General features: G+C 42.7%; 1 protein-coding gene across 2 annotated transcripts; it reads right to left on the bottom strand.

The window, feature by feature from the left end:
- On the bottom strand, positions 1-27704 carry LOC110091279 (neural proliferation differentiation and control protein 1). 2 transcript variants are annotated; one of them, XM_020815351.3, is made up of 9 exons: positions 24674-27704; positions 17380-17526; positions 12731-12844; positions 9771-9986; positions 9596-9662; positions 7527-7611; positions 6115-6191; positions 5022-5137; positions 1-706 (listed from the first exon to the last, which is right to left on the bottom strand). In XM_020815351.3, the coding sequence occupies exons 1-8, from the start codon at positions 25134-25136 to the stop codon at positions 5065-5067; spliced, it is 1242 nt and encodes a 413-aa protein (XP_020671010.3). In that variant the 5' UTR covers positions 25137-27704; the 3' UTR covers positions 1-706; positions 5022-5064. The 2 variants fall into 2 exon arrangements, with proteins under 2 accessions (XP_020671010.3, XP_020671009.3); XM_020815350.3 differs by having other exon boundaries at positions 5022-5118.

The following is a 27704-nucleotide window of genomic DNA, read 5'->3' as shown; positions in this document are numbered from 1 at the left end:
TGATTTTTACTTAATTTATTACTACTGCACATGCTTGTGGCCGCTTTCTGATGCTGGTGCCAAACTAATTTGACCTCTGCTGGGTACTGGGTACCTTTTATTTGTGGGAGTGGGACGGGGGAGGATGTAGCGGTGTGGATTTGCTCATCTTCCTGGGATAGCAATATACTTTGGGCCAGCCCTGGATGGGGAGAGAGGATACACATGTACATGCGCATACACATCCACAACAGCTATGCATGAGGAAGAAGTCCTCCCGCTCACAGGCGCATCCCTAGCTGGATTGGGTTGGAGGAAAGCTCCCCAGTGGAGAATTAATAGGATCAGAACAGCTTGAAAAGGGGTATCTAGGAACACCAGGAATGCAGGCACATAATTACCAGGTGATGTTAATTTGAGGCATTTCTACATTAAAAAAAACAAAACAAAACCACGCCACTAGAGATGCCTCCCTTTGAGTCCATTCCCATAGGATAGATAAAATGGTGATGGAGGAATACATAATATGGATTCTATCTTTCCTCAAAGGAGCAGAATACAAGGCTGGGTTTTCTTTTTGCAAACTGGAGTCTTCCATGTATAAATTCATGAGGTGAAGGTGGAGATGGTCACCGAGTGGCGCAAGAGAGAAGAAATGTTCTCAGGGAGGGCATTGGTGCAGGGTGGTGGTGTCAAAGAGAGGGTTGTGGATCTCCATCTCACCGCTCTGTGGAAAGAGAAAAGGAGAAGATGTCAATTAAAGTATTCTCAGAAAGGAAGGTAGAACCCTTCTTGATGGCCAATTTACGTACTTATGGATGAGAATCACATAGTTCTCTTTTTTCTGGACTCCTGTCACTTCAGGTTGCATATAGCAGAACTTAATCTTTGAACATGTCTCGGTTAAAGGCAGGGGCACAACAACCAAAGAGTAAAGCTTTTGTCAGACATGCTAATTTTCTATGTGCAATGAATGGTTTTCCTCCATGTGACAGTGCTCAAATATGTGACTTTTGTCCATAGATATGAGCAGTGCAGTCCAGGAAAACACTGTGATCCTGTTGCATATCTAGACTGGCCTTTACCTTTACTTTTTAATGTCTTATTCCCATTTTCTGCCATGAACACTCCCTGAGTAGAGCATGCAGCTAGCATCAGGTTTAAACCTGGAGGCTCTGTCTTTGGAACCTTTAAAGAACTCTGCGCTACGGAGGTATAAATGGAGGACTAAGCCATTTGACTCCACTGCTCCAGAGGTTCAATCATTCACACATCTCTCTACGTCTCTGCAAAGGGTATTAGGTGCAGCCAGGTGTCACACTGAAAAGTCATAGTTCTGTGCATAGCTAGCCGCACTCCTGTATAAATGGGGGACTATAAATGGGGGCAGATCTTGAAAAGTTACTATTTTGGCCTAAACAGTCAGCATGGTCGCTGACCATCATGGTAATAATGGAAGGATAATTGGAAGCTGTAGTTAAAAAAAAAGTACTAGGTAATTCCAAGCTTTGGGTTGTAACACCTCAAGCATAAATCTTGGAAATAACTAGTTACAAATAATGTACTTAATTGCTTTCTCATTAAGTAGTTACTTTTCTAGTTACTTCTAAAAGTGTCCTAAATAGCTCCAAAGTTGTGTTTGTGTGTGTGCTTGTCTGTCTGTAGCAAATTGTTTAGAAGTAACATTCAAATGTAGTATTCAAATGTTATTTTTAAAGAGCATTTTTGAAAACCCTCTTCAAGGCACTTTGAAAGGAATTCTTTTATCAAGTTTAAGCTGCAAAGGGAATTTTTTTCCCTCTGTTTGTTTCATCTGGTGGGAACTGGAGGTAATTTATTGCTACCAAAACAGCAGCAATAACAGCAACTTAGAACTTATAAATTTAACCCTTTTTTGATTGTGACACCTAGAATCTCCTTTGGCTGGGATTCTCCCATCTCCAGCAAGAGAGCGGCGCAACTTCTAGCCCATTCAGGCTGAAACAGTGGCGGGAGTGAGTTTGGGTTTCAAAGGTTGATGATGACACAGAGATTCGGGTAATCCTTCAAACTCATGTTCTCACCCCATCCAGAGGTCCTGAAGACCTTAGTAGATTCCTCTTGCAGTCTCCCAGGGGAATTTCTGCGGAGCCTGCAGCCCAGCACACAGTTCTCCCCAACAATATATATACAATATACATTTGTTTATTTTTTGTTTGCTTGTTTATATACAAAGCAGATAATTAACCTGTTTCTGCTCCTGAATGCTTCCAGCAGCATTCAAGTTGAGAGTCTTGGGAAGACCCTTAAAGCCCCCTGCCCCACTCCATGCCCATAAAAATCTCTGATACAAAACTAATTCTATATAACAGATTTTCATGGGTTATACTAAAACTAGTGTGCGGCAAGGAGAAATCAGCAGGGCAGAGGAAAACGCCCATCCCCAGACCCATTCTGTCCTGGGGGAGGGGGCCTTGGAGACAAAGGCTGGCCCCCAAAGCTACTTGAGATGTCCCGCTTTTGTTTCCATGATCAACAGCCCTGATAAGGAAATGGCAGCACCTATAATTACACCCATTGGGACACAAAGGTCTTCAGGGTGTCCGTCTGGAGGTCCACACCCTTGTCATCCTCACCTTTTGAGATTAAATGCCTGAAGGGATTTTCAGTGATGCAGTTGGTTGATTTTAGGTTCTGGGCTTTGGGCCATAAATAACGCACAGGAGTTCACTTATTTCGAAAGATTAAACCAACCTGCCTGTCTGAGTGAGGAACTGGACTGGTGCCAAATTCCTTCCCTGATGCCACCACTGACCAAGCCTGGAGGTCTCCTCCACCTTCCTTCCTAAAGCGAGCAGGAGCTTGCGAGAGGAACCTCATCTCTTGCTCCATTCAGGAAAACGTTCTAGTGGATCATCTCTCAGCTTTGGCCTGACAACTCCAGTCAGGTTCCAAGGTCTCTAAACACTACCATCGCCAGTGACACGCGACAATCTCCTGCTGTCCCAACATGCTGTGCAGACTAGTGTGGGGCGAGGAGAAATCAGTAGGGCAAAAAGATGTGAGTAAATGATCCAGCTGGCATCTCACATAAGCAAGCCAAGAAGCCGCTCTTGACAAAACTAGAGAAATATGAAATGCAGAGAAATCCAAGTAGCCCCATAAGCTATGATAGAACAGCCTTCTGTGATCTGAGGCTCTTCAGATAGGCTAGGATGATGGGCCTTGTAATCCAAGATACCTAGAGAGGACCAGCTTGGGGAATGCTAGCTTTAATTAATTCTTTTAATGTAACCCTCTTTCTTACATATACCTAAAAGAAATTATGGCATTTAAATACAAATGGCCTTTATGTGAGATTTATGTTGAGTGGAGGAAGGGTGGTAGAAATGTCAATTATAATCCTTACATTGTTCAGGGTGGGAGGTAGGGAAAGAGACACATGTCAGTGGAAACCAAACACACTAAAAAGGGGGGTGGGGATGAAAGTAATCTGCTTATAGTTTAGAAACAGAATCTTTATTTGACTTTATTATTCTGCCAGTTACCATAGTGCTTGTATTTTTTTCTCTCTTTTTAAGATCTAAGCTATTCTGCTTTTCAGGGGATGAGGTGCTCCCAGAGTGGATGCTAATTATTCATGTTCATTAAAATAAAATTAATAACCCTTTGCACTCAGGACTAAAAGGAGGGTTTATGCCCTACTAAACAATTGGGTAGAATACTGTGTGCATAATTTCCTTGGCAACCCAAGAGATATTGCCCAGCAGCACACCTGAGGCCCGGTTGCGGCTGCTTCTCTTGGACTGAGAAAAAATGAGTAATCCCAGTGAGGAAGGAAGTAGAAGGGACGGTAACCTAGGGCAATGAGACCTGCCAGAAATTAGGGCCGTCCCTGCCATTGGACAGAGTGAGGTAGCTGCCGGAGATGGCACAACACTGGCAGCTTTTTCTTATCCTCTGGACTGTCTCTTTCTCTTTGAGGATAGAGCCATGCGTCTTTCTCCCCTCAGGTGGGCTGCCATCCTGAGGGGCATTAGAAGATTTTACCCCCATACAAGGTTCAGTTAGCAGCCCAGTTGGCTTCTGCATGTAAAATGCCTCTTTTGCCTCAGGTGAGAAAAGGGTCGATCCAGAGCGGACTATCACAGACCCAGTGGGATTGAATGATTGTATGTAAACTGCATTTGGGACCGTTGAGGACTGAAAGGCAGGATAGCAGGGCTAGCCAAAATGAGGCAGCCATCTTAGGCCTTGAAAAAGTGGTGCGCTCACGACAGAGCAGCCACAGCCACTCACTTTGCCATGCCTCACGCAACCTCTCCAGCCACCCTTTTCTTTTTCCCTGTTGCCACACACCCCATGTCCCATCTGAGGATTGCTCCTCTCCTGGTCTCACACGCTGATAAAGAGGAGGAGAAGCAGGGCCACTGTGGTGTTTCAGTCCCCCACAGCCACCCACTTACATACCCTGGGTGTGCTTTATTGATTTATAAATATTTTTACCTCACTTTTCTCCTAAAAAAAGGACCCAAGGTGGCTCACATCATTTAAAACACAACGTTAAGAGCTAAAAACAGCACATTATCCAAATATGAAATAATTTGTCATCCTGGCTGAGGTATCAGGGAGGGAGCCAGCCAAATAAGGTCCTCTCCATAATGGCCTGGCTATAAAGACATTTGGGCCTTATTTCCAGGGCCAGCCATGGAGCAGCCAGGGTCCACCGGCATGGGGCCATGGGGAGCAAAGGGCCACCCACCGCCTTCCACCTCCTGGTAGGTGCTGCATAATGGGAGTTTTATCATGGGGGCTCAGCAGGCGCCTTTCTCTTCCCACCTCAGGTGTCAGGGGAGCTTGCGCTGTTGATGCAGGCTAGAAATCAAAGCAATTAAAATATATATAGATCTCCCTATTCAGGACAGCTGAACCTGTTTTCATGCCTGTGTTGTGATCAGAAGGAGAACTGAAATTTTCAGGAGAAGGGCTTGGAAGGCTGAGCAGGAGTTCTTGCAAACCGCCCTCACTCCTGACAGCATGAGCGCTACAGGAAGGTTACATACCGGGGCTAGCCCAGGACACTCGTACACGGTATAATCTCCATTTTCAGTCTCTGACTCTGTGGAGAGCTGCTGTACTGGTGGTTTTGGAGGATCTCTCCTGGAGAAGGAGAGAAGAGCTTCAGATAGGAGGTTCAGGACATGAAAAACAAAGAGATCCCAGTTTTTTTAGAATAATTAAACAATGTGGTTTTAACAGCCTCAGCATAACTGTTTTTTAAACCTTTCAAGAAACTCTAAATCAGCTACTTCAGTCTTGCCTGGGGAAGGTGGGTGTTGTAATCCAACACACCTGGGCAATACTGGGTTTAGGAAGGCTCCTCTTGACAATCTGTCATATGGTAAAGCTGTTCTTAAAATGCTACCATTTTGAATCACGAATGGATGACCAATACGCAGGGGGAAACCCTATTATTTATTATGTTCTGCTTAGGAAACAAATAGACGTGGCAGAAAGTTATGCGAGATCCTCCTTAACATCTAATTTCTAAAGGGGAAGGGCTTCTGGGAGTGATTGTAGTGCTGTTTAATATAAAGCAGTCCTGAAATTTCTCACTTCCATTCTGATCCAAATAAAAAACAAAAACCAGTTTTAGCTTGTAATAAACTCTTGGTGGAGAAAAACCTCTGAACCAAACCAAACATCCATCTGGACCAATATTAGCTCATCTGACATGAAGGGGCCTTCTATTATCTGAGACAGAGGCCTTCCAGAGGCTTGTTACCCGTGTGGTCCTTTTATTGGAGGTGGGCAGGAATTACGCCGGTGGTTTTGCACATTCTGTGCAGCCAATATGCCCAGCCCTACTGTTTGTCAGAGTGAGGCATCTACCTGAGGCAGTAGATTTTGGGATGTCATGGAAGAGTGGCAATTTGACTTTAATTGTCAAATTGCTTTTCCTTGGGAGAGGAAGAGATGCTTATGGGATTTTTAATTTTATTTTTGCTTTAGTTACCAAAATGATTTTCCTCTGGTTTGCGAGAGATAGGAGCCGTTCAGGCAGACTTAACAATTGAATGGTGAGCCTTTCCCTCTTAGTAGTTTCTCAATTTCTCCCACTCCCCAAAAGATGCTTTTTAAAAATGGAGTACTTACTCCTCACTGGTGAGCAGTTTCTTCTGATGTTGATAGTGGTGAACTTGGCAAGACTGGGCTAGCCTAGAGTCCATGTACTGAAGGGGAATCACAGAAACAAAGGATTAAGGACCGCCTCATTGATAAAAACCCTACCTGGTCCATGATTCTATTCCCCATAGTGACCAACCAGGTGCTTATGTGAAGTCAATGAACAAAACTGAAGAGACCACCTCATTTTTGTTGTTGTTCTCAATTAGGAAATCCAGAGGCAGGCTGAATATGATCCTGAAGGCAATCGCTATGATGATAACAAGTAGCGGATATTAATTGGTATGATCCTAAAATTTGGGACTTAAATGAAGGAGCCTTATGGTGCCATGGTTAAACTGCAGTCCAGATTCTGCTCACAAACTGAGTTTGATCTCCTTGGTCTCAGGTAGCACACTCAAGACTGACTCAACCTTCCATCCCTCCGAGGTCGGTAAATTGAGTACCCAGCTCGTGTGTGTAAACCACCCAGAGAATGCTTTATAACTTTGCAAGCAGCACACTTTGCTTTTGCTTTTGAATTTGTCTAATCCCCATTAAAAACCATCCATGTCAGTAGCCATTACATACATATTTATAGTGCCTCGCTTAACGAGGAAATCGCTTGACGATTAGTTTTTTTAAACAATGGTTTAAATGGGAAAAATCCACTTCACGATGATTGGTTCCCTGCCTCGATCTAAAAACAGCTGATTGTCGGGTTTCAAAATGGCCACCGGGTGTAGAAAATGGCCCCCCACTGTTTCCTAGGACAGATTCCTCGCTTTACAGGCACCGAAAATGGCCGCCCCTATGGAGAATTTTCGCTGGACGGTGTTTTCAGCCCATTGGAACGCATTGAAGGGTTTTCAATGCATTTCAATGGGCTTTTTTATTTCGCTTAACGATGATTTCGTTCTACAGCGATTTCGCTGGAATGGATTATCCTCGTTAAGTGAGGCACCACTGTACTCACCCACTCACTCATTATGTTCCTATGCGGTCTTTCTCCTGGCATTGGGACCGTACTAGCATGTATGACAATAAATTCCACAGCCAAACTAAAACAACCAGAGTTTTGTGGCATCTTTAAGACAGAATAGTGTTATTTGGAACCAGCTGTTGCAGATGGCATTCCCACTTCCCTGGAATGTAGAGCTGTAGATGGAGCAGATAATCGGGGCTTTAAGCCAAGGCACTTGTATAGCATAATTACTGCTCTCCAATAGTTCACCTATGCGCTGTGTGTGAAGTAGCTCCTTTCTCAAACTTCCCAATAAGCCTCTGTATGGAAACTGGGATCCAGAACTATGAACTGAAGGAGTTTTCTGACACCTCACCATCACTCTCACCCCCACCTACACAAATACCCATGAAGAGAACCGAAGAGCACAATCACTTACAGCACTGGGCTGATGGTATCGGTACTGGTTTCCACGTGTGGCTGTGTATGCCATCTTCTGAGCTAAGCGTACTTCTGTCTGTAGCCTGTCAATTAATCACAGGATGGTGGGGTTTGTTTTGTTTTTTGGTATTGTACTCATTGATCCTTTTAACATTGTATACTCATTGCTGTTAACTTAAATATTGTCTTTTAATAGCGGTAAGCCGCCTTGGGTCCTTTTTAAGGAGAAAGGCGGGTTCCAAATAAATAAATAAATAAATAAATAAATAAATAAATAAATAAATAAATAAATAAATAAATAAATAGAGTTGTCAAATTTCCTGATTTAGCCATATTCAGCCTCTCTCTCTGGTTTATTTCGTGTATTCCGTGTCATTGCTGCTTTCTAGTAGTTGTTAGGATCATCAAATTAGGATATTTCAAGGAAACTGATAACCAAATATGTGGCACCTGAAAAAAATTAGGGCTTTTGCATATCTATACCTTTGCATAGATTGAGGCAGTGATTGACTTAAAACACAAATTCATTATCTGACGAAATGACTGTAAGTAGTTAAAGACTAAGGCCAGACTACTGCTGTGGGAAAACCTGGTGCACAAAAGCACCAGAGCAAATGAGATCCTTCTTCCAAGGAGGTCTGTTTCCCATCACCCTTCACACTGCAGGTTGTGCGGTCGCGTGACCGATCAATAGGGACCCCTGCCGGAGGGAAAAAAACCTGCTGCACAATGGCCCTTAGGCATGCAGTTTTTCTTAACAGGATTTTGGTCTAGCATATGTAGATTTGAAGCAACATTTCTTTCCCCTTTTTAAAGTTCCATGAGACTCTTTGTTCTTCAGTTTTTCCCATAAAAAAATCTTTGATTCAAACAATTTGTCTCCAGCCCCTTTGGAAACAAAGGCTAAGTATGCGAAAATTACACAGGGACAAATTCTTCTCTCAGTTCTCCTTCTCTATCTTTCATCCTGCCCTTCCCTCTGTACAACTACAGCTTGTTTGAAATTTACATGATAAGCACCGGGGCCAAGCAGCTATTTTTTGGCTTTCAGAACTCAGTAGAGCAGCACTTACATTGACTGCACTGACTAAATCAGAGGAGGCAGAAGAGAGATAATGATCTATTTGTGGATCTAGGAATGCTACACAGGGATGTTTGCCTCCTCATAACAGGGCAGGAATGAAATAATCTTAGGAGTGAGCTGGATTACCTTTTTTTTCTATGGCAGGAGGGGTTCTGGTATTCAGAAAATCTATATTCCTTTATTCTAATTATTCAAGGTGATTCTAAGGCATTCAAAATATGTTCTTTGCACTCATCTCCAGTTGTCCGATCTTGGTTACCCCTCTTGTTTAACGATTCTGGGAAGCGGATCCTACATGGCTAAGGTCTATCTAATACTAGTAGTAACAGTAATAGCAATAGCAGCAGCAACTTGGAATTTCCTTTTTGGGATTACAGGTTCCAGAGTCCCCAAACCAACATGGCTGCTGTTCTGTGAGCTGTAGTCTAAGTTCTGAATTAATAAAAATAATAGTAAGAAATAACTAAAAACATCAGCAGCAATTTATGTTGGAGTTATTTCAGCCTCATACGCTGCCTTTAGTAGATTTGATGGGAGGCACCTATCTGGGCTGAGGTGACTGTCAGTCAATCCAGCAGTAACCAATTGTTCCTTCCCTGTCTCCGATATCAAAGGGAGCTACGTCTCTCTGTTTAAGTGACTTTTCCTCTCTCTTTTTAGTCAGTAAACAGTTAGTGCGCAGTTAAAGAACGTAGTATGTTGCAGTCAGTGTTGAAATGGAGTTAGTCTGTTGAGGCCTGTTGCTTAAAGCAGTCATGTTTTTAGTTTTCTGTTATCTGTTCAACTGTAAGTAAATGAAACATTTTTATTTTGTCCTCTGCTAATGTTTTAGTGTGGGTTATTGAGACTGTAAGTGCCAGTTGATGAGCAAAAGGGTTGGACTACTCTGGGGAACTTGAAGCTAATTCAGTTTTGTCAATCCCTGCACTTCTCCTGTGCAGCTAGAGTAATTTAACCAAAACTCAGTGACAATTGCTACCTACCTGTACCAACAAATGGCAGCCACCACCAATCCAGAAACCCCTGTCACTGTGCACATCACCACAAGAGCTGTAGAGATGAACAATTAATCCTTTTAGAGTCAGGTGGGGATGACCAATTGTAGTTTTCACACAATCAAGCTCTCATTCCAACCCTCCTCATCACTCATATACTCACTGAGGGATACAGCTTTGTTCAAACTTGTAGCTGGGGGACGGGATCGTTGCTTAAAATCCACTTTCACCCTCCCTGGGGGTGTGGTGGCCAAGGCAGGAGTGTCTTCATAGGATTCTGAAGAAACTGGGATGGTGCTCATGAAATAGGAGATGTTTGTAGGGAGAGAAGTGGGGAATGGGGTAGGCTGGCTGGGAGGTTCAAACAGCCCAGTGCTGCCTGACAAGACAAGACAAGAAAAAGAGTTTGAATAATCCTGTTTTTCTATAGTTCTTCAGCATTTGACGTCTGAGTGGCACATTGGCTATTGCAATTTTCTGTAAGAGAAAATACTCCTTAGTAATGCCTGTAATTTAGTGGCACCTTTTCATTTAAATGATGAGCTTGAAACTGATAAGACTTACACAGTTAACTCATAACAAGTCCTGCTGGCTTGACCTACGGACATAGATGATGGAAATTTGACCTCTGGATCTAGATGGTGGGAATTTTGCTCCGACAACATTGGAAAGGTATCAGGTGTTTTATCAGTAAAGCTGAGGTGAGCAACCTGGGTTTAATTTCAGCTTCGCCAAGGTCTGCACATCCCTGCTGCTAGTACATCTCCACAAACCAGAAAAAAACATTAAAGCATTTGATGTGCTTTAAAGTGTACCACCTCCTCACCCCAGTTTGATGTCAAGTTTCAGGGCCAAACCACAACAAGCCATTTAAAGCAAGCAGACTTTGTTCGCTTTCATTGAGATTGTTCCAGTTCATTGGCAGAGTGAGGCAGCACAGTTTTGGGGAATGCTGCAGGATAGCCCTGCGGGAGGGGATGTATGAACGTTGCTCTGTCATTCCATAATATGGTGCCTATATTCTGGTTAAAGCAGCAGTGTGGTGCAATGCATAGAGCAACAGACTGGGATTCGGGAGGCATGGATTGAAATCCCTAATGCACCATGGAAACCTCACTGGGTGGTGATACTGGAAAAGTCATTTGTTGGATAGGTCACATACTTTGAGAACCATATAAGGGTCACCGTAAATCAGATGTGACTTGATTTATGGAGGCATTCAAGAGAAATTCAAACAACCATCTGGCAGATATCCTTTGATTCCGATTCCTGCATTGAGCAGGGGGTTGGACTGGATGGCCTTATGGGTCCCTTCCAATGTCATGATTCTATGATTCCATGTTATGCAGAATTAGAGAGCTGGTATGATGCAGTGGAGACAGTGTTATGTCAGAACACCAGAAACCTAGGTTTAAACTCAGCCATAGAAATTCCCTGGGGGTGACTGCGATGATAAACCATCCCTTGAATGTCTCTCATATTATTAGGGTTGCCACATTTCAGAAGCAATCTGAGGGCACATGACAATTATATAAAAATTTACATTTAATATATTCACTGGTAGCTAATTAATCAAGGATTTAAGGTTTGCTTTCTTGCTTGCTTAGTTAAATGGACCTTCTCTCCATTTTTCAGTGGTGGCAGAGCATGAGCTTTGGAGCTCCAGGTTCAGTCTGTGACACTTATGTCCGACTAGCAAGGACTCGTGTTTAAAAGCCCAGATAGCTGCTTGCACTCTAGACCAATAATAATGAGCGTTTTGTATCCAAGGGCTTCCGATTTAATATAATGAAGTTTCCTCTGTAATACATGCTAGCAGTTATGGGAACAGCCAACTTTGATAGGTATGAGGGCCAAATTTTCACCTCCAGCACCACCATGGGCTGTATAAGGCCTGTAAATAGTAGGAAATGACAAAAGGTTTGGCCAAAAAAGATCAAAACTGGAAATGCCCACTTCTCATTTTGATTGTTTTGGCTGGCAAGAAAACTTTGGCTGAAGGAGTTTGGACACACACACACATACCCACACACATACACACTCATAAATGAGCCACTTTTTCTGAGGGGGGGGGGAAATACACCACCCCCATGCCCATTCAGGGGTCCCATTTGTGGATACATCAGGTCCCTCAAAAGTGGGTTTAGTGGGTTGTGCAAGTCTCACTGGGCACAAGTGGGCATTCACTTCTCAAAAGGGGTGATGGTGGTCAGAATATAGAATGTTACTTTTAACAGTGGAACTTTGTGTGTTGTTTATTATATTGACAAAAACAACAGAAAAAAATTAAAAAGATAAAAGAAGACAAAAACATTGTGGCACCTTAAAGACTCACTGGTATTTTAATGTGAGCCTTCATGGATCAAGTCCACTTTCTCAGACCTAAGAGTGAATCTACATGGAAAATATTTATACACGGCTCCAAATCAGAGACTGTATTTGGGCACAAGTTGTTGACCTGGCAATGACCTTTAAAACCCCTGTTAATAGTCAGTTCCCCTCCCAGGAAGCATTATTCTGTAAACAATGACAATGATTGGTGGTTAAATTAATTCCAGACTATATTTAACAGCAGGAACAATAAGAGAATGATTATCTCTAATCACCAGTGGGGACTGTGAGATGGGATTGGTAGGTAGTAAAGAAATATACAGTACCTGGGAATTTCAGCAGATACAACACAATATTTTATAATGACCTAAGAAACCTTTGCTTATATTGAGTCCATTGAGATGAGTTCTAAACATGTGTATATATTTTATCTCAGCTCTCTCTCTCTCTCTCTGGGTTCTTGCCCTGTAATTTTTCTTCTCCAGAATGGCAAATTTCAGGTCTAGTGTGGAATGTTCAGGTAAATTAAAATATATATATTAAAACAGTCAAATGAATGTTTTCATAATATTTCAAAAAAGCAGATTGTTGCATTATACTTTAATAACATGAAATGCATTATTGTTGCTAAAAGGAAAGACTTTCTAATTTCCTACAGTGGCTGGGCCAGTTCTGATATTGCCCCTTGAAAATACCGACATGCCAACAAGGACCTAGTTACAGATTTCTGTAAGCAATTGTACTTTTTTTAAAAATTCCAGGCTCTGGGATTGGTCGATTCGATATACATACCAGTCAGAGTGGTCTCTGGGCTTGGCAGTCGCAGCCCTTTTTCATGCTTGGCCAGGAGAGAGCGGATGAGGCCAGGCAAATCTTTGGGCCTCTTCTGGGTTTTGGGTTTGCTTTCTAAAAGAGAGGGGAACGAGTAAGCAAAAGGAGGTACATATTTGAAGCACCACTTAGCAGATCCTCTCCTCTCCTCTGTGACTTCTACTCGCCAACTGTCCTAGTTACAACACAAGATGTAATGTACCCAAGTCTACTTGACAGAATATTATGAGCAACAACAACCAGACATTTCTTTGCCTTGAGGAATATATAATCTTTATTTATGTTGGAGCTTTGTTTGCAACCTTACATGCTGTCTGTGGTTTGTGTAACTGGGAGGGACATTTCTGGACTGAAGTGATTATACATCTATCCAGCACTATCTAATCATCCTTTCCAATATTTGATTTCCAAAGAGAGCCCCACCTCTCAGCTAAGTAGCCTGGCTTCCTGCCTTTCTCTGTTGGAAGCAGTTTGTTTGCTGTTGATCTGTTTGCAACTGTAAGTAATGAAGCATTTTTACTCTTTCTCTTACCAATATCTCAGAGTGAGTTACTGAGATTTTAAGTGTCATTTAATGAGAAAAGGGTGGACACTCGGGAACTTGTAGCTATTCTCCTCCACAGATCTCTGTATTTCTAATGCCTAACAAAAGGAAATTTTACCAGAAATTCAAAACTCTGCAACAATGTCAACAGTGGAGGAGACAATGAAAAGAAAGGCCACAATAAGAGCTAATACGGGAAACAACAAAAAAATAATGATATGTATGATGCAACTCTTTAGGATACTCCATTGCTGTACTTTCTACCTCTTCTTCAGAATGGCAACACTTCCTCCACTGACCCTTGCCCAACCTGGCTAATCAAAGCAGCCAGGCCTATAACAACTGAATGGGCCACTGCAATAACTAATGGGTTTCTCCAGGAGGAGACACTCATTAGGCCCATTAGGAAGAAACCAAGTTTGGCAGCGGAGGACATCGGCAATTATAGGCCCATCACCAATGTTTCTTTCCTTAGCAAAGTGGTAGAGAGGGTAGTGGCTGACTAGCTCCAGGCTCTTTTGGATGAATCCAATGTCCTGGATCCATCTCAGTCTGGTTTCAGGTCATGCCCGTTCATTTCCACATTGATTTCAAAGTATAAATAATGACATATAAAAACCTAAACGGTTTAGGATCTCACTATGTAGCAGAACGCTTCCTCCCACCTAGATCTACCCAAATCACTTGTTCTAGCCAGGATGGGCAGCTGAGGGGCCTAACGCCGAGGGAGGCCCAGAGAGAAAGAACAAGAAACCGGGCCTTCTCAGCAGTGGCTCCTCACCTCTGGAACAATCTCCCCCCAGAAATTTGTCTGGCTCCCTCGCTGGGTGTTTCTTTAGGCAGGCCTTCCCTCCTGCCATTATTTATTTTTCCTGTCTTGTATTATATTAATGGTGTTGTTTTATTTTATACTGTTATTATTTTATGAATTGCTGTTCACCGCACAGAGCAGACTTCAGTCTAGATGGGCAGGATATAAATAAATTAATTAAATGAATAATTTCTTCTTTATTTCTTTCCCCCCCCCGGGGGGGCAGTCAGCACTCAGTGGCTATTATTGAGCATGATCCCAGGTTGGGGAAGTGTACTTCTGCACACGATGCATTTTCCCTGAGGGCAATGGTCCATCTGTTTTGTGCACGCATTATACAAAATGATGCATGGTCAAAAAATTCTCTTAATACTATTATGTGATCAAATGTAGTTTTTGCTTGTAATACAACTGCATATCATTCAAGGCCACAGTTCAGAAACATTTTTTTCTTGGACAATAGCTCCAGGAGACGTTTCCACTGGAGATAGAATAATCTCCCAACACTAGGCGTTTCTGTACTAGACCTAAGGTATGATTAGTTATTGATATTATTTCTTAAAATTATATCCTACTTTTCTACCATAAATGGTGCTCAAGGTGGCCAGCTGCACTAAAATGCAAGATGAAAATGCAAGATGAAATTGATACATTGTAACTAAAACATAAAAACAATTCAGTTAGAGGCACATGAGCAGAATTAGCTCCATCACCCACCAGCTAAGACCTGGTTTTCCTTCACAGGAAGATCTACAGCCTGAGAGCAGCCACCAAAAAGGCCCCATCTCACTTTCCGGCCAAACGTAAACGCCAGTAATGGAAGGCTCTAGAAAAGGGTATGTCATAAGTGTCTCAGACAGCCTTGTATGCGAGGCTGTGGTCTCACAAATGGCTTGGTTCCCAAGCCATATAAGGCATAAGCTAGGATCCTACTGGATATTTACATAAGCTCAAGAGGAATTGCCAAAGTTACCATGGCTAACTGACAAGGTGACCTTGCCTGAAGGTCATGTGTCTGATCATGCCTCTGACATGTGCCCAGCAGCTTGACATACTTAGCTGTGGGAACCTCTGCAGCTCCTCTTGCATAGGCATAAATGTCCAGCAAGCTTTTGGCTAGCATGTAGCTAAAATATATGCCATTGTGGTTAGATCTGACATTCCAAGAATGGGTATAGTTAGCACACTAGCCTTGGGAACACCATCATTACAAATAACATCACTAAGATCTGGGCAACTAGCTCTCACTACAGTCTGGGCATCAACATTTGACAGAATCAAGAAGGACTCCCTAACTGTGAAACTGAGTTTTTACAGAAGAGAGTGTATACAACTTGGTATTCCTTCTTCCACCTTCATTTGACCAAAAGCCCTTCTCGTCTGAATTAAAAACTTCAGTCTGTTCACTCCCATTCTGTCCTTTACTAACATCAAACACTGATTTAGAAGTTCAACAGCTTCTTTGGACTTAGGCAGAAGGAAAGCAAGATGTCTATTACACATTATATTTTTTCTGCAACCTATGCTTGAGTTTCTGTGTGGGTTTGAACATTTTTATGCGTAATCTGGTGAGAAAGGCCAGATTACTCATAAACATGTTTGAACTTGCTTATGGGTTCAAATGTGAGTTGCAGAGAAAATGTGAAGTGTCATAGAAATCCTCCCCTCGGTCATATGGGAAGTACTAGATACCAGAACTCCAGACAACCTTTCTCAGCAATTTCATTTATAGGTTGCTTAGCAAGAGCAATAAACTGGAATCTTGCGGGGACACCACAGCCTCATAGCCTAGAAGACGTTATTTAAAAAGACTTCTTCAGCACTGCTTTTTCAAGTCACCCCTCCAGAAAACAGTGTCTCCAAATCCTATCCTGGGCAGGCAGTTCAGAAGAATATTGCAGTCCATGGGAGACTTCCCTGCAGCTTCAGAGCATTGAGTGGATGCTGTCAGAGGCTGCAAAGAGTTCCGATGGAGCCAAAGAGGACATAATCATCAGGCCCAAGTTACATTATAATGGGTCTAGATCAGCCGTTCCCAACTTTTTTTGTTTTTGTTTTGGCCATAGTCATAAACACAATATGAAATAAACACAGCCCCAATCAGGATAGTATAAGTTGCATAATGAACCTTGTAAGGTGATGTACAGAGAATTGTTTCCAGACTGTGGCCCCTTTCAATTATGCCAGGGGTCCCCAAAGAGGACATATTGTATGACCCCCCATAGAGAATGGCTGATCTAGATAATTCAGCCCACTCAAAAACACTTGGAGATAAGATGATACAACATACTCCATTCTCAAAAATGATGAAGTTCAGGAGGATTTTTTTAAAAAACAAAGATCTCACTATTCTTCTTTTCAAAAGAATGATGGAATCACTGTTTGTTCCAAAGGGCATTCACCACTACCCAGAGTTTGCTAAAGTTACTCATTTGGACTACAAGCCCCAGAATGCCCCAGGCAGCAACATGGCATCTTTTCTGGTTGGAGGAGTCTGGGTGCCATCCAAAAAGATAAATGTTCCAAGCTAGTCACCAAAAGGATCGACTTAGCCTGTTACCACTCTCAGGGCACTTTTATAAGCCAGGAATGGCAAGGGTGAGATACATAGTAAGTTTCACTTCATGGGATCTGGCCTTAGACTCTACAGACTGAAAAATGTTTATTATATCCAGACAAACAGGGACTAAATGCACACATCAGCTGGACCTGTACCATAAAATTGACACAACAGTGATTTTTTTTTCCACAGAAGTGTCACATAATAAATTGGTCACAACAGTTTATCAATGGGTTTCCATTTCTTTTTCTTTCTCCTTTTATGCTGAAGGCAGAAAGACAGACAGACCTGAAGAGCAACAGTTCAACAGATATCAAGAGTAGGCACAGATTCGTTCCCTCAGCTGTTGCAGTGGTTCTGATCCTAATTCACCTCAGGCAACAAGGATGTATGGGGTAAACAGGGCCAAAACAACCTTAATTTGGCGTCACTTGACCATATTTATCTTATTGCACTGGAAAGTATAATCTTGGTTTGCACGGTTAGTGGTTTTAATGCCAATAAAGGTTTTGATTGATTGATTGATTGAACAACCTTAATGTACTTTTTTTTTTTGGCTGAAGAATCCCTCTGTAATCCTCAGTTATCATGACCAGAATCTTAACCCAAATATTTTTGCTCTTCCTGTAGACTCTTGAAAGGCACAGTCCCTCTCCACTTATGGGTCAGAAGAATTCTCAGCTTGCAGCTCTTACCATGCTTGGGGACTTTCACACAGTCGCCATCTGCATCTTCCTCATAATTGGGGAAACATGGGCCACAGCTAGGTGCCCCCTCGGGCCCACATCCCAGCCGTCGACGGAGAAGGCAGTTGAGTTTGTCTCTGGCAGGGCAGAGGGGATCTGTAAAAGGCAATGTGGTAAAAAAAAAGAAGAAAAGGAAGGTTTGTTTGAAGATTTACAGAGAGGGTCTCTGCAGTTTGCAAAAAACCCTCATGACCAAATGCTAATAGGGTCTCTCCTTCCTCATTCCTGACAAGGCAGGAATCCTGGCTTCTAAGATCCAAAGTACATATTACAACAAGTGTGTATCTGTGTATGTGCATCTGCATGCACATGATCTTATGTGATTTAAAGAAAAAAGCATTGGGATATAAAACCTTCTTCCACCATTTTGTCTCACATAGTCCTTTCTTCCAGTTACTTTTTGCTCAGATGATTCCAGCTTGAGAAAGGGGCCTAGCCAGAGCTCGGTAATAATTAGTTAAAAGTCATATATTCATGTGCAATTAAGGGGTGGTACCTAGTGTGGTGTAATAGATAGAGCGGCAGACTAGGTTTCGAATCTCTTCTCAGCCATGGAGAGTGGAACTGGTAAAACCACTCCTTACATATCTCATTTACTTTGAAAGCCTTGTTAGGGTCCTCTGTAAGTCGGCTCCGACTTGACAGCACATAACTAACTAACTAGTTATTCAGGGCAACAAGAGTGTAACTAAATATAAAAAGTACCACAGCATATAGTTGCATTGTGACTGCTTTTGTGTAATAAGTAATGTTGTACAGTTCTTCCCAGTTCTTCTGGATCTTCAACCTGTACCATGGAAGATTTGACACTCGCTGCCCCCAAAAGCTCTTTATATTGGGTGAAAGTTCTGTTCTGTTCTTGATTGTACTCTGGTGGTTCTGACATGAACAAAGAAAAGAGACTTACCGATTACAACTTTTAAATGTTATTTAAAGGCATTTTAGGCAGGATTTCTGAACCTTTTATGTCATCCCCTTATCTCTTATTAGTCCTACCTGGAAAGAGGAATATTATTTTGCTTGGTTTTTTGTACTTTTAAACAGAAGGAACCAGAGTGTGTCTCACTGTAAATTTCTGGTCTGTTGTACATGACTCATAATAATAACAAACTATTTGCCCAAATAAATTAATTAGATAACCAGTTCTTTAAAAGGAGAGAAAATAAGAAGAAAGATTGCACTTGGGAAAAAGGGGGCCTGGAAGAACAAGCTATGAGTCTCCCATCCTCTGTTTTTTAAACAAGAAATTCCTTCTTTTTCAGTTTTGCACCTTATGTAGTATAATATTTAGGTATGCTTCATGTATATACTCAAAAGAGTGGGTGCTACAGCCAATTCCAGCTCCTTGCGTGTATTCACACATGAGATTTCAGATGTCTTAAGAGTGATATCTTCTCTTCAATTATAACATGACTTTGCACCACATACCAAAGCATAGTGCTGTAACCATGGGGGAAGAGGAAGGTGAGTGGAAGGCAATGGTAAAGACCTGGGTTTAGAGCTTTATTTTCAGTCAGTAACTCCATAGTCATCACTTTTGGTTAACATCATGCCTGTTATTTGAAAAGTAATGCATTATTATGTAATTACTAATGAGCTGCTTTCCTGTCATTTAATTTTTAAAAAAAAATCACTTCAAATTATACAGAAAAAACTACTTAATAACAGAAAAACAGCATGACAACATCTGTGGTTTAGAAGTAACCAGTAAATTTTACTCATTACTGCAAAAAAGACACAATATTGTAATTTCATTACTTTAAAAAAAATAACAAAGGGGGAAAAAACTTGTATTACACTGATGAAATGGTTACTTGTCATTTGTTACTTCCAAGCTCTAGTTAACAGGGACATCCCTACTGTTAGTGAGGTCCAGTCAATTCACAGCCTCCAATAGCAGTTCTTAGGAGTCCCCGGTGGCCTTGCCCCAGCTCCTTCCCAGCTGATCCCTCAACTACTTCCAGGTCTTGGAGGCAGACTCCACAAGCCACATAGCCCAGCCTATAACAGTGATGGCCAACCTATGGCACACATGCCGCAGCTGGCATGCAGAGCCCTTGAGCCATAAGTCACTGGATCGCTACTCCCCTCCCTTCCTCGCAATCAAACCTCAGGAGGCGTCAGCAGCTAGGATCCGGACCAGCTGGCACCGGCAGCAGATCCGGAATGGGGTCTTGAGGCACCTCCATGCCTGGGATTCCCCATTTTGCCACCACTTCAGATTCCGCCACCACCGCAGCACGTCGCCTGCTGGTTGCTCCCCCCCCCCCCCAATTTTGGGCACTCGGCCCCAAATAGGTTTGCTGCCACTGTCCTATAACCTCCAAACTAGTCCATTACCCTTGGGTATTCTCAGCCAGGTAATTGTGACAAAAAGCGCCATCTTCCCATTCCTACCTTGAGGAGGAGAGGCCTAGAGAGGCCCATTTCATGACTGCAAGGACTACAACACACCTTCAAAATGCTCTGTGGAGACACTGTCTGGTAGTGTTTCCCCCCCCCCCCCCCAAGTACTAACCAGTTCTTAGCACAAATAAATGCATAGTGGTTGCGTTGACATTTGTTTTCATGGTGACCTCCTACCTCTAGGCTACATTTCTTTTTGTTGGTTACTGTATTTCCTCTCTACTAGATACTGTAATCTTCTAGATAATCCAAAGAAAGCATTCATTTCTTCTGTCATTTGAAATGGGGTTGTGAGCCTTTCATGCTTTGCTAGTGTGCAGTGGTTAAGAGTTTGAACACAATGGGCCTGCAACATCTATACTCAGCTGTTGAGTTCGGTGAGTTGCCTCAGGAAAAATGCAAATGCTTCAGCTTCGGCTCCCCGTCTCCAAAGTGAGGACAGTAATACTGAAACCGTGGAGGTAAATCATTTCGAACTCTGTGCAAGTCTTATTGGTTTTCACGGTGGCTGCTTGCTCCCACAGGGTGCAACAGAAGCAACGATTCAGACTTAGGTTCTTAGGCCATTATCCCATTTGATTAAACCCCCTGCAGACAGGACCATTCTGCGTACAGTGGACCCTCGACTTATAGACGGCTCGACTTACAGACTTTTCGAGTTACAGACTTCTCTGGCTGCAAAATCTAGATTCGACTTGCAGCCAGAGAATCGACTATTTTTATTCCAAAATGGAATAAAAATAGAATAAAAACCACTGGTTATAGGATTAATCGGTTTTCAGTGCATTGTAGGTCAATGGAGATTCGACTTACAGACTTTTCGACTTGCAGCCACCATTCCAATACGGATTAATTCCTTAAGTAGAGGGTCCACTGTATAGTTCCTTTTTCCATGCTGCTTGCACAAAGCCGAACCCACCAACCCCTTGGTAAAGTCCTCCTGTTTGCAATAGGGAGATCTCTAGCGTGGCTAATGAAGGTATGGAGCCCATTTGTAAACTCGGTACTCATGTTAACATTGCAATATTTATTCATTTATTTATTTAATTTATACCCTGCCTATCTGGTCATTGCAACCACTCTAGGCAGCTAATAACAACGAGTTTCAAGAGCAACAAAGAACAGCAAAGTTGAAACCCTTTTGTTTGGCATGAGCTTACAGAGACCAGAGCCCACATTATAAGATGGGTTGAATGTAGTCTCTGTTGGAGTTTTTGCAATCTCGGATGCTGCCTAGTAGGAGTGGCTGGAAGGGATCTTTCTGTCCTGGGTTGACTGTCAATCCAACAGTAACCAATTGTTCTTTCTCTGCCTCTGAATTCGAGGAGAGCCACACCTTTCTGCTAAGAGCTCTTTTCCTCTCTTTCGTCTGTTGGAAGCAGCGAGTCTGTTGAGGCCTGTTGTTCAAAGCATTCATGTTTTTTTTAGCTTGCCATTATTTGTTCACTGTAAGTAAATGAAACATTTTATTCTTTTTCTTACAAATGGAAGAGTGAGTTATTGAGACTGTAAGTGCCAGTTGATGAGAAAAGGGGAGGACTACTCTGGCGAATCTGAAGCTAATTCTGCTCTGTGAATCTCTGCACTTCTGTTGCACAGCTAGAGGAACTGAACCAAAATTCAAAACTCTGCAATAGTCTCAGGCTCCAAGAATCTGGTGAGGTGGGCTAGGATCCATGAAAGCTTCCGCCAAATAAAATCTCTTCATCTCCAAGGTACCACAAAGACCTGCAGTTTTTGTTGTACCAAACTAACATGGTTACTCCCCTCCTCTGGGACATTTAAATTTCAAGGATCATCAGGGCTAACACTTCTTGCTATTGAAGGAAGCTTTAAGTTTTATAAAAGTTAAGGGCTTCTGCAGGAATTTATCCAGGGTGCTGGAGAGCTGCACAGTAGTATGTTTGTGTAATTTTAAAAAAGCATAGGCAAACGCAACACAGTGTGTATATGTAGATTAAAATAGTCGATGGATTTAGAATTTGTGAGGAGGTGTGAGTGCCCTTTGCTTTCCTTAACTCCCATGAGGAAGATTGATTTGCTAGATCTGTATCTCCCATTCTTAGCACTCTATAATACTAGCCCTAGTACATTTACCAACTCCATTAAGAAAAAAACACTGCCAGTAGCAGTAGCCTATAATATTCAGACATTGAAATGATAACTGACTTGGCACCAGGATAACCTTCCTGAAATGGGTTTTCCTAAGACAGGACACCACCATGGAAAAGGGCCTGTCTGCCTTGTCTCCAACTCCAAATGTAACATGAAAAGCAAAAAGTGTTCTGTTTATATACCACCCCACCCCATAGAGCACTCTTTGGGTGGTTTACAATTTAATTACGCAGGCTAAACATTGTTCCCTGCTCCCATGAGCTGGTTCGTTAATTTACGGACCCTGGAAAGATAGATAGTTGAGTCAATCTTGAGGCAACTACCTGAGCCGGCTGGGATCAAACTCAGGTAATGAATAGAGTCTTAACTAGGATACTGCAGTTTACCCACTATGCCATGAGGCTACTAGGAAGATCTTTGAAGAAGATTTTGACATTTGGAGAGGGAGATGCAGGAGCAAGTGGCCCTTGATGTATGCTGGTACTTAGTAATAATGACTTTTAAAGATTGAAAATGGGATTTGAGATTCTCCCTAGAAGAAGACCAAAGAAGTAAGACCTTAAGTCATTTGCCCCTGATACAGTGGTGCCTCGCTTAACGAGCGCACCGTGTAACGACGAAATCGCATAGCGATCTCTTTTTTGAGATCGCGAATGCGATCGCTTACCGATGGCCTCTATGGCCAAAACTCGCATTGCGAAGATTGGTAAGCGTTTTGCTTACCAATCTTCGCCTTGCGACGCCGTGAAATCAGCTGTTCGGCGGCTCCAAAATGGCCGCCGGACGACCCAAAATGGCCACCGCAACCATTTTCGCGCCCTGCCCTCGCTTACCGAGGGCGTGAAAATGGCGGCGCTATGCGGAAACTTCGCTTAACGGTGAGTATAGAAGCCACTGGAACGCATTAAACTAAGTTTAATGCATTCCAATGGCATTTTGCGTCCCGTTTAGCGATGTTTCCTCATAGCGAGGGTTAATCTGGAATGGATTAACCTCGCTATGTGGGGCACCACTGTATTTAGAATTAAAATACCAGCCACTCTATTACTTAGATTAATTTAACAATCACGCGCTGTCAAGTCAATTCTGACTTATGGCAACCCTTTCCAGAGATTTTCCAGGTCCAGAATACTCAGAAGTGGCTCACCTTTCCTTTCTTCTGGGCGTGTTTTGGGACTGTGTAGCTTACACAAGGCCACACAGGTTGGCTCTACTCATAAAAGCCCAGCGGGGAATTGAACTCCCAACTTCTGGTTCTGCAGCCAGATGCCTAAAACCACTGAACTATCCAGCCAGCTTCTTTTAATTGATTCCACCAAAATGACAGATAGTTTCTTGAAAAAGTTGCAACCAGGAGATCTGAACACACAAACCAGTATTGTTGGTACCTTGCAGTAATGGTGTAGTCATAAACCATGAAGTGCAGGCCCAGTGACAATGACAATCCCCAGTGATCCATAGGGTCCCATACTTTGCAGTTCTAAGATGATCATGATAAAGGCAATAATGGTTCATAACTGTCCCTTCTGAACAAGGACAATCCAAAACACTTTGTATTACAACGAGGAACATCCACAAAATCCCTGCGCACACATATGCACACACAGTGAGGACTAAAGCTAAAGTCAAAGCGAACAGGGAAGCCCGAAGCAGGATGGTAAATGATGTCATTCATAAAAACAGAAATAGTTAATCCAATGATTCTTGTGCTACTGTACAGGCAGTAGGATTCGGAAGCTGAGTTGACACCTTGCTCCCTTCCCCACCTCTTGTGGCCTTCCTACAGTCACAAATCAACAGGTAAAACGTACTGAGGCAGTCAGCACCTGTTGAATGCCTGCCTGCTGCAGAACTGTAAAAGTGCCAGAATATTGTGGAAAAGAGGGTCTAGAGATCTTTCCCCAGTGATCAACTGAGGAAGTTGCTTTAGAAGTTTTGTTTCTGCGGTCATGAGGAGGGGGGGGGAAGCAGCATCGTGTGGTTTGGTCAGAAGGCTGGCAGCCAAGACGTCTTTTGTTCTCTATGAGCAATTATGCCCAGAGAAGTGTATCCATAAAGGTTGAAAGCAAAATGCGGGTGGAAAAAGTGAAAAAAAAGAGGCAAGAGTTAATCCAAGCCCAGGCTTTGAAGCTAGGATTCATTGCCTGGGCATCTCATACGACAATCAAGACCAAAGCATGCACAGAGTACTTTCGTCCCATCACGTCGCAGTCTGCAGAACTCAGCCTCAGCCTATTTGGAATTGAGCTGAAGAAGCTTGAGATTAAAACAGAGTGAGTTCCACTCGGGCAGTATTAGATTCCCCCCCCCTTTGCACCCACCCATCCATCGACCGACCCCTCTGATAAGTTAGAGGAAAGGGGGCAGAAAGGGCGACGCGATTGCTGCCATGCCGGGAGCCTCAAACACCAGGCTAGTAGAGCATCATGTTTCCTGCAGCGGTGATTAAACCCCCCCCCCATTTATTCTTTCACTCCGAATTGCTTATTGCGCCCCCGCCCCCCCCTTGGTTTTCAGCCCTCCTTCTTATCGGATGAGCTGAATATTGATTTATCAGGTTTCTGTTTTCTTCCCGCCCGCCTGTATTTTTCTGCCTGTTTCCTCGTTCACCAGTCAATCATGCGCGTCCCTTTCTGCCCCCCCATCGGCTGAAACCTGATTCTGCATTCCTCGCGCCCCCCCCACAGCACCCTTCCCAACCAGGTACCTACCCTCCACTCACCTGCTTCCCAGCCGGCCCCGGCAGCTGTCAGGGCGGCGAAGAACCCCAGCCATCGGATCGCTTTGGCCAGCATCTCTCCCCTTTTTTTCCCCCAAGAAGAGGTGGGTCGTGTGTGGGGCTGGGTGGGTAAACAGTGAACACCCCCCTCCCCAGCTATAGCGTGGGGTTGACCCCCTTTGCGGCTGCTGGCATCTCGCCGGATGCGTGAGAAGACCCGGTGCTGGCGGGGGAAGGGACTGCGGATCTTTATGAATGAACTCCAGATGGGAGGGTGGACGGGGAAGTGGTGGTGGGGGGAGACACAGAGATGGAGAATTAAGAGGAAGGAAAAAAAAATGGTCCTCCGTACCTGGAGAGCTTGCCGTGTGCGTGTGTAGTGGGGGGGTGGCACAGGGAAGGAATGCGAACAGGTTGATTGATGGATAGTTAGGCCGATTGACAAGTTAATTAGGTGGAGAGACATAACGGATACATGAAGGCAGAGATGAGTTCAGATTGGCTATTATCAGGCCCCTACCTGGTGTATGAGTAAACAGAGGTATTATGTTCCCTTTGTCCATTTTCACTCATACAGGCACGCACGCACACACCTACCTTTTGTGTGTGTATAAATATATTCCAGAAAGTATTTACTAATCTATTAACCAGTTTAGAAATATTTCATAAATGATTACAGCATATAGTACATTTTAAAAATGTTATTCTGTTAGTGCTTTTCTTCTAAAAGCTAGATAAATATTATCTGTAAAGTCTTTGCAGGAGAATACAACCTTTGAAAGCAATAAACATAGAAAATGTAAGCATATGCGCGTGCGCACAGAATGTGTAACATCGCTCGAACATACATATATTCATATAGTTTGTCTATGGATTTGTTTATGTAGTCAAACATAAAACTTAGGCTGCAATTGCATACATCTTTAACCATCATCATCATCATCATCATCATCTGCTGACAAGTCAATTCTGACTAATGTTAACCCTTTTTATGGTTTTCCAGGTACAGAATACTCAGAAGTGGTTTACCTTTCCCTTCTTCTGAGGGTGCCCTGGAACTGTGCAAGTTTGCCCAAGGCCACATGCAGGCTGGCTCCTCTTCCAGGAAAGGAGAATCAAACTCCCAACCTCTGGCTCTGCAGACAGATGCCTAAATCACTGAGCTATCCAACCAGTCATACTTTTACACTTTTACATGGGGATAAATTTCATTTATTTTATTTATTTATTTGATTTTTATACCACCCATCTAGCAATTGCTACTCTGGGCAGTGTATAACAGAAATAAAGAAACATAAATTATAGAGACAAATTATATAAAAGTTAACTAAATCCCTTGTTGGAAATAACGAGACAGGTGGCAAAATAAATTGTTGCTCAATTTAGCATGTATCCTTCCTTCTTTCTCTTCTATCCCAATTAACTGGGGAGGGTCTCTACAAAAGTTTTCCTTAAAAGCTCAGTTTTCAGCCATGTTTTAAAGGTGCAAAGCGAGGGCAGCTGGGGTATCACATTCCATAAGGAGGTCACCACAGCTGAGAAGACCTGGCCTCTAGTTGATGTTTTATGGGCCTTTCAAGGTGTCAACACCTGCAGGCCTGAGGTCTATGAGGACCAGGTCAGATGGGCCGTCAAACCTGACATTCAACCAAGTCCAAACCAGTAACAAGGTCCTAAACAGTTTAGGGCTTTATATGTTAGAACGAAAACCTTGAATCTGGCATGGAAGTGAACCAGTAACCTGTGCATGTGGATAAGGTGTTGGGATGATATGATCAAATTTCATCTCCCCAATAATCAGTCTGCTCACTTGCAATGTTCCATCAATGGAACTTACTTCCAAATGTACTTGTATAGAATTGCCCTCTTAGTTGTGTTGGAAGAATTAATACACGGGCAATAATGTATTTAATTATTTGTGTTATGAGCTCCCCCCTCCCACAAGAAGTGGCTGCAGTTTAGTTCTAGGGCAGCAGAGTTCTGAGTTCAAAGTAGCCTAACAGCTCAATCCTATCCATGCAAGTAAGCAGTTATAAAGTTTAGTGAGATATTTTTTTGGATAAGGGTATGAGAAGAGGCAGCTTGTGATCCAAACCCAAAGGGCTCCCTTTCTGATCCATAGTATATTGGACTGCAGCCTAAACAATATTAATAAGTTATGAAATCATTAGTTAGGATTCTTAACCAACATCTCTTCACACTTTGAAGAAATCATTCCTGGGGATTTACCAAGAAGTCATTCCTAGTGGTCAAACAACCCAAATTTGCTTCCATCTATTCATTAATAGGACTCCTTTGACTTTAAAAATATACATGTACGGTAGCTGTTATATGTACAGAGTTATATTAGGAGAATATACATTATTAAAAAAAGAGAAATGTACATTTTTGTTATACACTAAAACTTATAAGATTAGAAGTCTCTGCCTTATAGGTTTAAATTTAAATAAATTTATTGTCATTATAAGTACATACATAATATACACATACAACGAAATTCATACAGACACCCAGAGACCAGGCCCACATGCACACACATAAAAAGTCCCCAAACACTGCCCACCCACTAAAAATCCCCAATAAGAACACAAACATCTACACCGCAGGCTAAGTAACACTGTCCAGCTGAAGCTTGTGAAGTCCACCTCCTGTCAAGGAGGCCCAGTGGGGAATCGAACTCCCAACTTCCACCTCCACAGCCAGATGCCTAAAGTACTGAGCTATCCAGCAGTTCTTTGCTATATGTTTTCTTTGCTGTTTGTTTCTGTCTCCATTCAAAGATAAAACCCTAGCCAGGCCAGTCTCATACATGGGCTTTCAGTCTCCATGGAGACACATCTACCCACCCTGGGGAGACAAATCATTTTTAAAAACATCTAACAGCATTTCACAAAAAATGTTCTGGATCCCAGAAAGATGCTGCTGATCCTTTAGAAAATATGTTTATTATAGCGACTAACAAATGAAGAGTCCCCGTCACAGATTGCTGCCTTGTCCTGGCAAAGGGGTTTGAGTAATTCAGAGAAGCTATGGG

The sequence above is a fragment of the Pogona vitticeps genome, chromosome 2 (assembly GCF_051106095.1).
Source record: "Pogona vitticeps strain Pit_001003342236 chromosome 2, PviZW2.1, whole genome shotgun sequence".
Classification (NCBI taxonomy): Eukaryota; Metazoa; Chordata; class Lepidosauria; order Squamata; family Agamidae; genus Pogona; species Pogona vitticeps.
Note: the sequence above shows the minus strand (reverse complement) of the source record. Positions and strands in the feature narration are given on the sequence as shown.